Source organism: Hypanus sabinus, chromosome 11 (genome assembly GCF_030144855.1).
Source record: "Hypanus sabinus isolate sHypSab1 chromosome 11, sHypSab1.hap1, whole genome shotgun sequence".
Lineage (NCBI taxonomy): Eukaryota > Metazoa > Chordata > Chondrichthyes > Myliobatiformes > Dasyatidae > Hypanus > Hypanus sabinus.
Window position 1 is genome coordinate 67,496,062 of NC_082716.1, and position 15,143 is coordinate 67,511,204.

The 15,143-nt window shown below is 44.8% G+C and overlaps 1 protein-coding gene across 2 annotated transcripts in view; it reads right to left on the bottom strand.

Annotated features, from left to right (window-relative positions):
- Positions 1 to 99: 99 nt before the first annotated feature.
- fam151a (family with sequence similarity 151 member A) overlaps positions 100 to 15,143 on the bottom strand; it is a 35,526-nt gene continuing 20,482 nt past the window's right edge. For both annotated transcript variants that reach the window (XM_059984615.1, XM_059984616.1), the window contains exons 5-8: positions 8,762 to 8,986; positions 2,785 to 2,924; positions 2,051 to 2,188; positions 100 to 1,272 (exon numbers count right to left, since the gene is read on the bottom strand). In XM_059984615.1, coding sequence (XP_059840598.1) covers positions 608 to 1,272; positions 2,051 to 2,188; positions 2,785 to 2,924; positions 8,762 to 8,986 — 1,168 coding nt within the window. In that variant the 3' untranslated portion in view covers positions 100 to 607. The remainder of the gene's footprint in view (positions 1,273 to 2,050; positions 2,189 to 2,784; positions 2,925 to 8,761; positions 8,987 to 15,143) is intronic.

The following is a 15,143-nucleotide window of genomic DNA, read 5'->3' on the forward strand; positions in this document are numbered from 1 at the left end:
CCACTACTTTATTATTTCCTATTAGTCACCTTATGTACAGACACTTCTATGGACTAGTATCACTCTATGGAAATACAAATAATCCATGTACTATATATAAACTATCTTATGTATTTATATTTACTGTTTTTTTTATTAGTGCATGTGTTGTTTTTGCTGCATTGGATCCAGAGTAACAATTATTTTGTCTGCTTTACACTTGTGTACTGGAAATGGCATTAAACAATCTTGAATCTTGACATGGACAGTAAGAGCAAGCAACCAAGGTCTGCAGTGTAGAACAATTTGTCTAATGGGATTACAACTCAATGAGTAAGTAAACCTGTCTGGATAAATCAAATGCACATCATCCTTTAAACCTAGCAGACTATTCATCAGGCTTTTACAATCAATGTCCAGAAAATTAACTTTTGTATCAAAAGCTTAAATACTAATGTATATTAACGTAATGAGAAATGAAAGAAGAGTGCAGCTTGCATCTGTGCTGGGTTCTAACCATCCAATTCAGTGGTTCCATCCAAGAATTTATTGATTTAGAACGTAATTGATTTGCTTGCCTGAGTACCTGGAATATGTGACTATGAATACAGAGAGTTGGGGATCACATTTATGAAGTAAAAATATCAATCTCAAAATTGTTTCTATAATCTGGAGGTAAACGGTAGTAAATCCGACGGCTGCTGTGCATTCGGATGTTGATCAGTCCTCGAAACGCGTCTGCGTATGTGCCCTGTGTATGTAGGTGTTCCACTGTCAGAGTGTAGCTGGGGGAAGCCTGCAGCAGTCTGAAGGTTGCCTGCCACGATTTAGACAACGGAACAGCCTGGAGCTGGAAGGACAGGGTTTGCCACAACCCCTGACAAAGACTCAGCATGTCTTCCACCAAGGGTTCTGTGTAACCATGGTTAAGTGCTTCAGCTGGCCAGCTTGGAGCTATAGTTACAAAAGGAAATATTTTATTGATGGTATTGATGAATTGGCTTCCTTCAATATACCCCGGTGTGCTGAAGCTGCCGTAAGAGACTTCCATGCTGATCCAGACAGGTATGTGGAGAAGGTGCTCTGTGTAAAGTTCATAAAGCAAATACAGAGTTGGAGCTAGTGTCCGAGTGGAGAGTATCTTTAGGTAAACGCTCCACTGGTTTGATGAACGTAAGACCTGATTTAGAACCTCTTCCAAAAGGAATTCTGATCCACGTTTGGAACTTTCCACCATTAGAATACTACCGAATTTACTCTTCACATTCAGGACAAGCATTCCTCCAGCGTTCCCTTTAAGAAATAAGATCATTTATATGATGTGCTTGGGTTTATGGCTTCAGATTTACAAGCTATCCAAACCCTTACAATGTTTAACTATATAGAATGAACCTGACCTTCAGAAAGTGCAAGCAGTGATTCATTGGCTGTAAAGTGGACATGACCAGAGAAATGCAGCAAAAGGATTTCTCTTCTGTCTGTCCAGCTGTACCAGCCCAGGATGCAACAGTTACGTGCTCCAATCATCTTCACAAACATTCATGTATTTAGTTAGCCAAATTAAAATTGCTGGTCCAGAAAAAGCCCTTGTGTGGAAATTAATGTAATAATGAGATCTGCTGAGTAAAGTGTATATTCATTGATGTATACTGGAGATTTTAACGACTTCATCACATCTAATTACAAGCTCATTAAAGAAAGTTGTCTTCCTTGCCTCCTTATCCCTCCTATCCTTTACCATATTGTCATTGGAAACTATTTCAGCCAGGTTACACTATGCCACTCATAGTGCGATCCATTCCCCCACAATTTCTTTTTTTGACAACTATTCTCTTTGCACTCCTTTTAACTCCCTCCAGATTCTTTCACTCATCAAGCTGCTGAGGGTAATTTATAGTGGCTCAATTAACCAAAGGAATTGGTGGCAACAAAATGGGAAAATAATTCATATCAACTGCAAGAAATACTTTCTTCATAAGTGCAAGATTCATTGTGGAGGAGCTTATAGTGGCCCAAAATATGAATTCAATAGTGTCACCAAAATATCATTAATTGAAGAGGACATCATTACCTTGAAGAAGTTCTGACAAGTCCGAAAATGTGGCTCCAATGTCAAACCAATGGACCTGCAATTCTCCAATATCTTGATGGGGAAAATAATCCAGTAGTTTCCCGCCAGGGTAAAACCTTCGGCTTCTATTTGTCTGCACTGAACACAACAAAAATGGGTGAATTCTGACTCTCTAGAAAATTTTAAATCACTTTGAAAAAAATTTTGTTTTAAATTCCCTCCCTCAACCCCATTTAGAGAGAGGATGGATTCTGATAGAGCACAAGTGCAAGAGATCATACAGATAATTTTCTGGAGATCCTAATGGAAACATATGACTGTACTGTTTTTGATGCTATCAAATTTCTAGTGGCATTTTGCCCCAATGGTTGAAGAATGAGAGTCAATTCCACCTCTTTAAGGGTAGCAACTTACAAAAGCAGTACATTGACCATAAAACCGGCAGCAAAAAAAAAATCAGCTAATTAATGGTGAGAAGTGGTTAACCAGGTAAGGTTACAACGCAAGTTGCCAAAAAAACTTTTAAACCTACTGGAGTAAGAAAGTTATGAACAGAACTATGATAACTTATTTCAAGGTGAATGAACTTGATTTCTGTATGGCTTGGACTTATCAGTTCCTGAATCTCTGGGATAACAGGCAAAAGCCAAGAGCTTCCGAGCAAAGTTCCTAAGGGGATGTGAGCAAAGTAGGAAGAAAGGGTAGAATAAATTAAAATAAATTAGAATGCATACATGCAATTTTTTTGAATTCTGACAAAACTGGTTCATAAATGTCGTAATAGATTTGTTCAATGTTGCTGTTGTCTCTGAAGAATAAGAGATCTTCCACAGTGATGGAATCAATAGATCCCTGCCAGAGAGTGAGGCTGTACCTACAGGCATACACAAATAACTATTATAAATATGAAAAGCAGTAAGTAAAGTAACACAGAACTTTTCAGGAAATTATTGCAAGTATCTGCAGTGATTACTTCATTTCCCATTTTCTTCTTTTAAGTCTTAAGAATGTCTATTGGTGCGAAGATTATGCTTCCAGTGGTATCAGCGGTTTCTATGACCAGTCCTTGTGTTCCATTAGCTTCATCCTCAATCCATTAATGTGTAGTTTTCCAGTTGATAAGGACCAGAGTAATAAATGCTTTTGTATATATCTCCCTCCCTGGGTTAGCAGCAAAGTCCAGTAGGGGTAAATTCCCATTAACAATCATTGCACTTGGCTCCTCTGTAATGTGGAGACAACATCTGTGGATGAATCTTTACTGCCTGGCCAGGGAGCGGTTGAAGGAGGGATAAGCCCATTTTTACCCAACCTCAACTTGCAGATTTGATGTGTGGTGTGGTTGTGTGTGCATATTTCTATACCCTCTATAGTTGTGGGGTGACTTGTGAATATTATATACATCTCTGTGGAGAGCCGACAAGAGACAGGCTTTTGGCCCATTGAATTTGCTCAGCCATTTAATCAAGGCTGATCCTTTTTCCCTCTCAACCCCATTTTCCTGCCTTCTCCCCATAACCTTTCACACCCTGAATAATCAAGAATCTGTCAACCTCCTCCTTAAATACACCCAATGACTTGGCCTCCACAGCTGCCTGAATCACAGATTCACCACTATCTAGCTAAAGAAATTCCTTCTCACCTCCATTCGAAATGGATGTCCCTCTGTTCTGAGGCCGTGCCCTCTGGCCCGAATCTCCCTGCTACAGGAAATATCCTCTCCACATCTACTCTACCTAGGCCTTTCAACGTTCAATAGGTTTCAATGAGATCCCCCCTCATTTTTCTAAATTACAGTAAGTACAGCCTCAGAGCCATCAAATGCTTCTCATAGATAACCCAGAATAATTCTCCTGAACCTCCTCTGAACCCTCTCCGATATCAGCATGTCCTTCACAGATAAGGGGCCCAAAACTGCACGCTATACTCCCTGAGGCCTCACCAATGCTTTATAAACCCTCTGCATTATATGCTTTCATATTCTACTCTTCTTGGAATGAATACTAATGTTGCATTTACCTTCCTCACTACCAAATCAATCTGCAAGTTAACCTTCAGGGAATCCTGCAGGAGGAGTCTCAAGTCCCTTCACACCTTAGATTTTTGAATTTTTTGCCCATTTAAAAAAATAGTCTATGCTTTTGTTCCTTCTACAGAAGTGCATGATCATAGATTTAACAACAGTGAATTCCATCTGCAAATTCTTTGCCCATTCTCCTAATCTATCTATCTCTGAAGCTTTCCTGCTTCCTCAACACAACCTGCCCCTCCACCTAGCTTCACATTATCTGCAAATTTAACCATAAAACCATCAATTCTCTCATCCAAGTCATTGACATATAACGCTAAAAGAAGCAGTCCCATCACCAAACCCTGTGGAGCACCACTAATCATTAGCAGCTAACCAGAAAAGTTACCCTTTATTCCCACTCTGCCTCTTGTCAGTCATCCAATCTTCTTTCCATGATAGTATATTTCCTGTAATACCACGGGCTCTTATCTTGTAAAGCAGAGTCAAGTGAAGCACATTGTCAAAGGCCTTCTGAAAATGCAAGTACACAACATCCACCAATTCCCCTTTGCCTATCCTGTTTGTTATTTCCTCAAAAAATCCCAACAGATTTTTTCAGGCAAGATTTTCCCTTAATGAAGCTATTCTGTCTTTGTCCTATTTTATCACGTGCCTCCAGGTATCCTGAAACCTCATCATTAACAACTGACTCCAACAAGTTCCCAAGATCTGACTGACTGGCCTATAATTTCCTTCCCTCCCTACTTAAAAATTGGAGTGACATTTGCAACTTTCCAGTCCTCTGGAACCAAGCAAGAATCTACTGATTTTTGAAAGATCATTACTAAAGCTTCCACAATCTCTTCAGCCTCCTCTTTCAGGACCCTGGGCTGTTGTCCATCTGCTCCAAGTGACTTATCCACCTTTTGACTTTTCAGCTTCCCAAGCACTTTGTACCTAGACATAAAATGCACTCACTTCAGCCCCCTGACACTCTCGAACTTTCAGCATACTGCTATTGTCTTCCACAGTGAAGATGGATACAAAATACTTACTTAGTTCATTTGCCATTTCTTTGTCCACCAGTATTGCCTCTCCAGCAGTTTGATATATACTCTCGCCTCTCTTTTACTCTTTATATATCTGAAAAAAAATCTTCTGGTATCCTGTTTGATATTACTGTCTCGCATACCTTCATATTTAATCTTTTTGCTTTTTTAGCTGCCTTCAGTTGTTTTTTAAAAATTTCCCAATTCTCTAACTTCCCACTAATTTTTGCTCGATTGTATGCCCTCTCTTTTCTTTTTATGGTGTTTTTGACTTCCCTTGTCGGCCATGGTTACCTCATCCTCCCTTTAGAATAGTTCTTTATCTTTGGGATGTATCAATCCAGAGCTTTCCGAATTTCTTTCAGAAACTCCAGAAATTTCTGTTTTGTCATCAGCCTTACTAGTGTCCCCTTCTAGTCAACTCCGGCCAGCAACTTTCTCATGCCTCTGTAATTCCCTTTACTCAGCTGTAACACTGATACATCTGACTTCAGCTTTTCCCTCTCAAATTGCAGGGTGAAGTCTAATATACAAAGGGAGATGTTATGGATGCAATGGGAGGTGAGAATCTCAAAACAATAGCTATCACTAAAGAGGTAGTGCTGAGCAAACTTGTGGGCTTAAAGATAGATAAGTCCCCTGGTCCTGATGGAATGAATCCCAGGGTACTGAAAGAAATGACAGAAGTTGTAGTAGAGGCTTTGGTGATAATTTACCAAAATTCTCTAGACTCTAGGCAGGTCCCAGAAGATTGGATGATAGCGACTGTCACACCACTGTTCAAAAAACTATGTAGGCAAAAAACAGGTAACTATAGGCCAGTTAGTTTAACATCTGTAGTTGGTAAAATGCTTGAAGATATTGTATCATTAAAGAAGAAATAGCAAGCAATCGAGAAAGAAATAGATCCATCAGGCAGACACAGCATGGATTCAGCAAAGGTGGGTCCTGTTTGACAAACTTACTGGGGTTCTTTGAGAATACAATGAGTGTAGTGAATAGAGGGGAACAGATGGATGTTATTTACTTAGATTTTCAGAAGGTGTTCAATGAGGTGCCATGTAAAAGACTTCTCCATAAGATAAGGATGCCTAGAGTTGGGGGTGATGTATTAACATGAAACGAGGATTGGTTAACTAATAGAAAGCAGAGAGGTGGGATACATGGGTGTTACTTTAGTTGGCAATCAGTGGTGAGTGGGTGCTGCAGGGGTCGGTGCTGGGCCCACAACTGTTCACGATATACATTAATGATCTGGAAGAGGGGATCGAGTGTAGTGTATCTAAGTTTGCTGATGACACTAAATTGAGTGGAAAAGAAAATTGTGCAGAAGATATGGAGAGTCTGCAGAGAGATATAGATAGGTTAAGTGAGTAGGCAAGGGTCTGGCACATGGAGTACAATGTTGGTAAATGCAAGGACATCCATTTTGGACAGCAAAATGGAAAATCTGATTATTATTTAAATGGTAAAAAATTGCAGCTTGCTGCTGTACAGAGGGACTTGGGAGTGCTTGTGCATGAATCAGAAAAGGTTGGTTTGCAGGTGCAGCAGGCTATCAAGAAGGTAAATGGAATTTGGCCTTCATTGCGAGAGGGATTAAATTTCAGAGCAGAGAGTTTATGTTGCAACTGTACAGGGTATTGCTGAGGCCACACCTGGAGTACTGCATGCAGTTCTGGTCTCCTTACTTGAGGAAGGATATACTGACATTGGAAGCGATGTAGAGGAAGTTTACCAGGTTGATTCCAGAGATGGTGGGGGGGGGGGGGGGTTAGACTATGAGGAGAGATGGCGTTACCAGGGTCTGTACTCATTGGAATTCAGAGGAATGAGAGGAGATCTTATAGAAACATTTAAAATTATGAAAGGGATAGATACAACAGAGGCAGGAAAGTTGTTTCCGCTGGTAGGTAAGACTAGAACTAGGGGACATAGCCTCAAGATTCATGGGAGTAGATTTAGGACAGAGAGCAGGAACTGCTTTTTCCAGAGAGTGGTGAACCTGTGGAATTCAGTGAAGCAGTGGAGTATATTTAGGACAAGATTGGATAGATTTGTGCGTCATAGGGGAATTAAGAGCTATGGGTAAAAGGTAGGTAGGTGGAGATGAGTCCATGGCCAGTTCAGCCATAACCTTATTAAATGGTGGAGCAGGCACGACGGACCAGATGACCTTCTCCTGCTCCTATTTCTTATGTTCTTATAGTATGATTCCTGTCTCCTTTACCTTAAGCTCCCTAATCAGATCATTACACAACACCAATCCAGAATAGCCTTTCCCTTAATGGGCCCAGCCACAAGCTGCTCTAAAAAGTCTCTCTTAGGCATTCTACAAATTCTGTCTCTTGGGATCCAGCGCCAAACTGAATTTCCCAAACTACCTGCATATTAAAATCCCTCATGACTCTTGTAAAGGGCTGTATGCTACAGCCTGGAACTAACTGTGAACAGTGAAAAGTATCTCAAGGAGAATAAATTGCCCGAAGTATTATACTTCCTTGCATTGTGTTCACAATGGTTGTCCCTGCCTGACTGAAAAATATGTACATGGATGCAATAACGTAATCACTTAATACTGTACAAGTTCCACTACTTACCCTACACTATAATTCTGCAATCTCCAACAGAACTTTAGATTCACATTCTAGTTCTGGTACCTGTTTGTTTTTGTACTTAAATATTAATTATCCTCTAGCAAGATTCAAACAATAACAATCACTCACCAAGGAGGGAATCAAATGAAATATATTCAGAGGTTACTTTAAGTAATTTTATGCACATGTATATTTTAATACCGGCTGCTAAAAGGGAATATCTTTAAAAGTCTGCAGTAATCTATCAGATAAGTTTTCTTTTAAAAATAGAAGAGTTATAAAGGATTAAAATAAATTGGTTGCATTAATTTTGGCAGTGACTCAACACGAACAAATGCCCATTTATTTTCAATTCTGAGCTTTGGATTCGCGTTATGAGATCTAGTAATTAGCATCCACCAACTGCTGCATATGATTATACTAATTGATCTAATTACTATCTAAACAAATGCTTCAGGGTACACTCACATGGGTCTCATCTTTACTCAGCTACCAGCTAGCAGGGAAGTAAAGAAAATTCGCTATTATTTCATTTATTTTTTTAAATTTCAAGCTCCACCCCTCCCTTCCCAGATGGTCGGCCCACACATCACAGGCAATGACAACATGCCCAAGAGGGGCACATCCAAGAAAGACACGTAGTTCTTCACATTGGACATGTTGGTGTCTAATTTCTCCCTAGTGCTATGAGGTGGAGATCACCTCGGGCTTATTTCTGCCAGTTTCCTTGCACCATCTCCAGGAACAAGCTCTCTCTTTGGCCTTACCCAATAGCAAGGGATGAAACAGTTTTTTGACAAGACACACAGGGGAAGCATTCAAGCCACCTTTTTGTTTTAAACACGTGTAGCCTCCTGTGGCAAATCCTAATGGTTTCATTTAGTACTTGGAACTAGTACTTATGCTCCCAGCAATATCTCCACACTTCACACTCACAATATAACTTGAGGACAGTGACAGCCACTGTACTTCATTCACTTCTACGAGAATCTGCTAATTTATCAATATTAAAACTAAACTCTGGTTTTATTGCTTACAATTCCTTCACCTTTACCTTGGTGACTGGCTGAGCAGCCAACTAAAATGTGGCCAGGCTTGCTTCAAGAGCACAGCTCTGACAGGAAATGTGACACGTTGTGGTAAACCTTTGACCAAGTTGTACATCTCTTCCACCATCCTTCGGGTGTAGGGTTGGGTTGCAATCAACGGTAAGTAAAATGTCATCCAGCCTGGGGAGAGGGTGACGTTTGGGAGCTTCTGCTGAATAAGACTCAGAAACCTATATGAAATATTTTACAGATCAGAATTATAAATTGTTCAACAAGAATTCCACACAAAGTATATGAGCAACACACACAAAATGCTGGAGGAACTCAGCAGGTCAGGCAGAGAGGAACAAACGATTGATGTTTCAGACCGAGATGCTTCATCAGTTTAATATACGGCCCTGCACATGGCAAACCTTACACATGCTCCTCCATTCTTGGTACAGCTTCTAAATATTTGGAAAGCATTGGCAAGTATCATAAGTAATAATCTGCTGGAGAAACTCAGTGGGTTGAACCGCATCTGTGAAAGGACAGGAATTGTTGACATTTTGAGTTGAAACTCTGCATTATTAGCCAAATTAGGATTTTCTTTTCATTCATTCTGAGAGTAAGCAAATCAGGGGTCAGTCCGGCATTCAATATTTATTCCCTTTTTTCTCTCAAGTGTAAGTTACCTTTTTCAAAATTTTAGTCTTTATGATAATGATGCCCTTAGAATGCTTTACGGGACACAGTGATTCTAACCCAGCAACGTTATGGAATAGTGGAATGTATATTTGAGGTGTACGTGGAAGTAATGGTGAATTCCATTCTTGTTGTTCCAGTTGCTCCATTTTTGGGTGCCACCAGTGAGGAAACCAAGATGTTTCCTCTTGATCAGTCTTCATCCAGACCACAGCAGCATTTTGTTTACTAGTCTAAGGAAGTAGGTTGCTAAATGTCCAATGGAAGTAGATATTTTTGAGAAAAAATTGATATGGAATTCTTAGATTTTTGAATGAAGTGGACTTTTTAAGTTTCTAAACTGAACGACTGCTTTGGATCGTTTGCTTAACAGTAGCAATTTGTGAATGTGGTTAGGTGTGCCCTTGAGTCAGGCGTAAGGTATCTGGCTAGAGCTGAGTCTGGGAATGTGATGGATGGGTGGGCCAGGCTGGGATTGGGAACGTGATGGATGGGTGGGCCAGGCTGGGTCTGGGAATGTGATGGATGGGTGGGTCAGGGTGGGATTGGGAACGTGATGGATGGGTGGGCCAGGCTGGGTCTGGGAATGTGATGGATGGGTGGGCCAGGCTGGGATTGGGAATGTGATGGATGGGTGGGCCAGGCTGAAATCAGGAATATGATGGATGGGTGGGCCAGGCTGGGATTGGGAATGTGATGGATGGGTGGGCCAGGCTAGGATTGGGAATGTGATGGATGGGTGGGCCAGGCTAGGATTGGGAATGTGATGGATGGGTGGGCCAGGCTGGGATTGGGAACGTGATGGATGGGTGGGCCAGGCTGGGTCTGGGAATGTGATGGATGGGTGAGTCAGGGTGGGATTGGGAACGTGATGGATGGGTGGGCCAGGCTGGGTCTGGGAATGTGATGGATGGGTGGGCCAGGCTGGGATTGGGAATGTGATGGATGGGTGGGCCAGGCTGAAATCAGGAATATGATGGATGGGTGGGCCAGGCTGGGATTGGGAATGTGATGGATGGGTGGGCCAGGCTAGGATTGGGAATGTGATGGATGGGTGGGCCAGGCTAGGATTGGGAATGTGATGGATGGGTGGGCCAGGCTGGGATTGGGAATGTGATGGATGGGTGGGCCAAGCTGGGATTGGGAATGTGATGGATGGGTGGGCCAGGCTGAGATTGGGAATGTGATGGATGGGTGGGCAGGCTGGGATTGGGAATGTAATGGATGGGTGGGCCAGGCTGGGATTGGGAATGTGATGGATGGGTGGGCCAGGCTGGGATTGGGAATGTGATGGATGGGTGGGCCAGGCTGGGATTGGGAATGTGACGGATGGGTGGGCCAGGCTGAAATTGGGAACGTGATGGATGGGTGTGCCAGGCTGGGATTGGGAATGTGATGGATGGGTGGCCAGGCTGGGATTGGGAATGTGATGGATGGGTGGCCAGGCTAGGATCGGGAATATGATGGATGGGTGGCCAGGCTAGGATTGGGAATGTGATGAATGGGTGGGTCAGGCTGGGATTGGAAATGTGATGGATGGGTGGGCCAGGCTGAAATTGGGAATATGATGGACGGGTGGGCCAGGCTGAAATCAGGAATATGATGGATGGGTGGGCCAGGCTGGGATTGGGAATGTGTTGGATGGGTGGGCCAGGCTAGGATTGGGAATGTGATGGATGGGTGGGCCAGGCTAGGATTGGGAATGTGATGGATGGGTGGGCCAGGCTGGGATTGGGAATGTGATGGATGGGTGGGCCAAGCTGGGATTGGGAATGTGATGGATGGGTGGGACAGGCTGAGATTGGGAATGTGATGGATGGGTGGGCCAGGCTGGGATTGGGAATGTAATGGATGGGTGGGCCAGGCTAGGATTGGGAATGTGATGGATGGGTGGGCCAGGCTGAGATTGGGAACGTGATGGATGGGTGTGCCAGGCTGGGATTGGGAATGTGATGGATGGGTGGCCAGGCTGGGATTGGGAATGTGATGGATGGGTGGCCAGGCTAGGATTGGGAATATGATGGATGGGTGGCCAGGCTAGGATTGGGAATGTGATGAATGGGTGGGTCAGGCTGGGATTGGAAATGTGATGGATGGGTGGGCCAGGCTGAAATTGGGAATATGATGGACGGGTGGGCCAGGCTAGGATTGGGAATGTGATGGATGGGTGGCCAGGCTAGGATTGGGAATGTGATGGATGGGTGGGCCAGGCTGAAATTGGGAATATGATGGATGGATGGGTCAGGCTAGGATTGGGAATATGATGGATGGGTGGGCCAGGCTGAAATCAGGAATATGATGGATGGTTGGGCCAGGCTGGGATTGGGAATGTGATGGATGGGTGGGCCAGGCTGAAATTGGGAATATGATGGACGCGTGGGCCAGGCTGAAATTGGGAATGTGATGGACGGGTGGGCCAGGCTGGGATTGGGAATGTGATGGATGGGTGGGCCAGGCTGGGATTGGGAATGTGATGGATGGGTGGGCCAGGATGGGATTGGGAATGTGATGGATGGGTGGGCCAGGCTGGGATTGGGAATGTGATGGATGGGTGGGCCAGGCTGAAATCAGGAATATGATGGATGGGTGGGCCAGGCTGGGATTGGGAATGTGATGGATGGTTGGGCCAGGCTAGGATTGGGAATGTGATGGATGGGTGGGCCAGGCTAGGATTGGGAATGTGATGGATGGGTGGGCCAGGCTGAAATCAGGAATATGATGGATGGGTGGGCCAGGCTGAAATTAGGAATATGATGGATGGGTGGGCCAGGCTGGGATTGGGAATGTGATGGATGAGTGGGCCAGGCTGGGATTGGGAATGTGATGGATGGGTGGGCCAGGCTGAAATCAGGAATATGATGGATGGGTGCGCCAGGCTGGGATTGGGAATGTGATGGATGGGTGGGCCAGGCTGGGATTGGGAATATGATGGATGGGTGGGCCAAGCTAGGATTGGGAATGTGATGGATGGGTGGGCCAGGCGGAAATTGGGAATATGATGGATGGGTGGGCCAGGCTGGGAGTGGGAATGTGATGGATGGATGGGCCAGGCTGGGATCGGGAATGTAATGGATGGGTGGGCAAGGCTGGGATTGTGAATGTGATGGATGGGTGGGCAAGGCTGGGATTGGGAACGTGATGGATGGGTGGGCCAGGCTGAAATTGGGAATATGATGGACGGGTGGGCCAGGCTAGGATTGGGAATGTGATGGATGGGTGGGCCAGGCTGGGATTGGGAATGCGATGGATGGGTGGGCCAGGCTGGGATTGGGAATGTGATGGACGGGTGGGCCAGGCTGGGATTGGGAATGTGATGGATGGGTGGGCCAGGCTGGGATTGGGAATGTGATGGATGGGTGGGCCAGGATGGGATTGGGAATGTGATGGATGGGTGGGCCAGGCTGGGATTGGGAATGTGATGGATGGGTGGGCCAGGCTGGGATTGGGAATGTGATGGATGGGTGGGCCAGGCTGAAATCAGGAATATGATGGATGGGTGGGCCAGGCTGGGATTGGGAATGTGATGGATGGGTGGGCCAGGCTAGGATTGGGAATGTGATGGATGGGTGGGCCAGGCTAGGATTGGGAATGTGATGGATGGGTGGGCCAGGCTGGGATTGGGAATGTGATGGATGGGTGGGCCAAGCTGGGATTGGGAATGTGATGGATGGGTGGGCCAGGCTAAGATTGGGAATGTGATGGATGGGTGGGCCAGGCTGGGATTGGGAATGTAATGGATGGGTGGGCCAGGCTGGGATTGGGAATGTGATGGATGGGTGGGCCAGGCTGAAATTGGGAACGTGATGGATGGGTGTGCCAGGCTGGGATTGGGAATGTGATGGATGGGTGGCCAGGCTGGGATTGGGAATGTGATGGATGGGTGGCCAGGCTAGGATTGGGAATATGATGGATGGGTGGCCAGGCTAGGATTGGGAATGTGATGAATGGGTGGGTCAGGCTGGGATTGGAAATGTGATGGATGGGTGGGCCAGGCTGAAATTGGGAATATGATGGACGGGTGGGCCAGGCTAGGATTGGGAATGTGATGGATGGGTGGCCAGGCTAGGATTGGGAATGTGATGGATGGGTGGGCCAGGCTGGGATTGGGAATGCGATGGATGGGTGGGCCAGGCTGGGATTGGGAATGTGATGGACGGGTGGGCCAGGCTGGGATTGGGAATGTGATGGATGGGTGGGCCAGACTGGGATTGGGAATGTGATGGATGGGTGGGCCAGGATGGGATTGGGAATGTGATGTATGGGTGGGCCAGGCTGGGATTGGGAATGTGATGGATGGGTGGGCCAGGCTGAAATCAGGAATATGATGGATGGGTGGGCCAGGCTGGGATTGGGAATGTGATGGATGGGTGGGCCAGGCTAGGATTGGGAATGTGATGGATGGGTGGGCCAGGCTAGGATTGGGAATGTGATGGATGGGTGGGCCAGGCTGGGATTGGGAATGTGATGGATGGGTGGGCCAAGCTGGGATTGGGAATGTGATGGATGGGTGGGCCAGGCTGAAATCGGGAATGTGATGGATGGGTGGGCCAGGCTGAAATCAGGAATATGATGGATGGTTGGGCCAGGCTGGGATTGGGAATGTAATGGATGGGTGGGCCAGGCTGGGATTGGGAATGTAATGGATGGGTGGGCCAGGCTGGGATTGGGAATGTGATGGATGGGTGGGCCAGGCTGGGATTGGGAATGTGATGGATGGGTGGGCCAGGCTGGGATTTGGAATGTAATGGATGGGTGGGCCAGGCTGAGATTGGGAATGTGATGGATGGGTGGGCCAGGCTGGGATCCTTGCAACTTAATCTAATAAACTGGCTGGATCTAAAAACTGGGTTGCTAACTACCTTTTGAACATCTGGACTACTGAATCCCTGTCTCTCAGTGTAATGGAATATTATTAGGCAGGTAAGATATCCAAACCCCTTTGACAGTTTGTGGGATGTAGTAGCCATCAGCTATAACGTACCAGAAGGTATATCTTAAATCAGAAAGGTATACTTATATTTTACATTAATCAACACTATATAGAATAATTTGGGCATATCTCACCCCAAGTACATTTGATAGATAAACTGTTCTTCTGACCAATGTCATGGAACTAGAGTGGGGAGTAAGGTATTACAGAATGGGAAAGGGATACAACAATGGCCATGGCACTTTTGTTTGAAAATCGTGAGAATGCAGTAGTGCGATGAAGGACTATGGCTGATATAAAAGTCAACTGACCAGAGTCAGTGACCGGATCCTGCCTGTATTGATTTTGGTTTCATGTGACAGGGATGCAGTCGAGGATACATCCTATCACAGGTCTACAATTGTGTTTCCTCACATGATAGGAATACTTCATGTGACAGTGTGCAGCTATGGTTATAGCACAAAGTGATGTTGCTATGGTTACACCATGCAACATGCAGCTGTATTTTCAGTGTTTACCGATTTTTAAGGAACTAAAAGATTGTTAAGGAAGTACTTCTGGAATTTCAAAAAAATATTTTTAATTGCTGGAGAAAGAGGCCTACAGTATCCTCCAGCCATTGTTCATTGTGTCTGGCGTCTGATGACGTGGGATTTAAAACTTCAGATTTATTATATAATTAACAAGACAATATTCAATGAGGAGCTTCTGCAAATGAAGAAGTGATTCAGACTGGGTTTATTCAGTATTGAGATTTGTCACATGTGCATTCT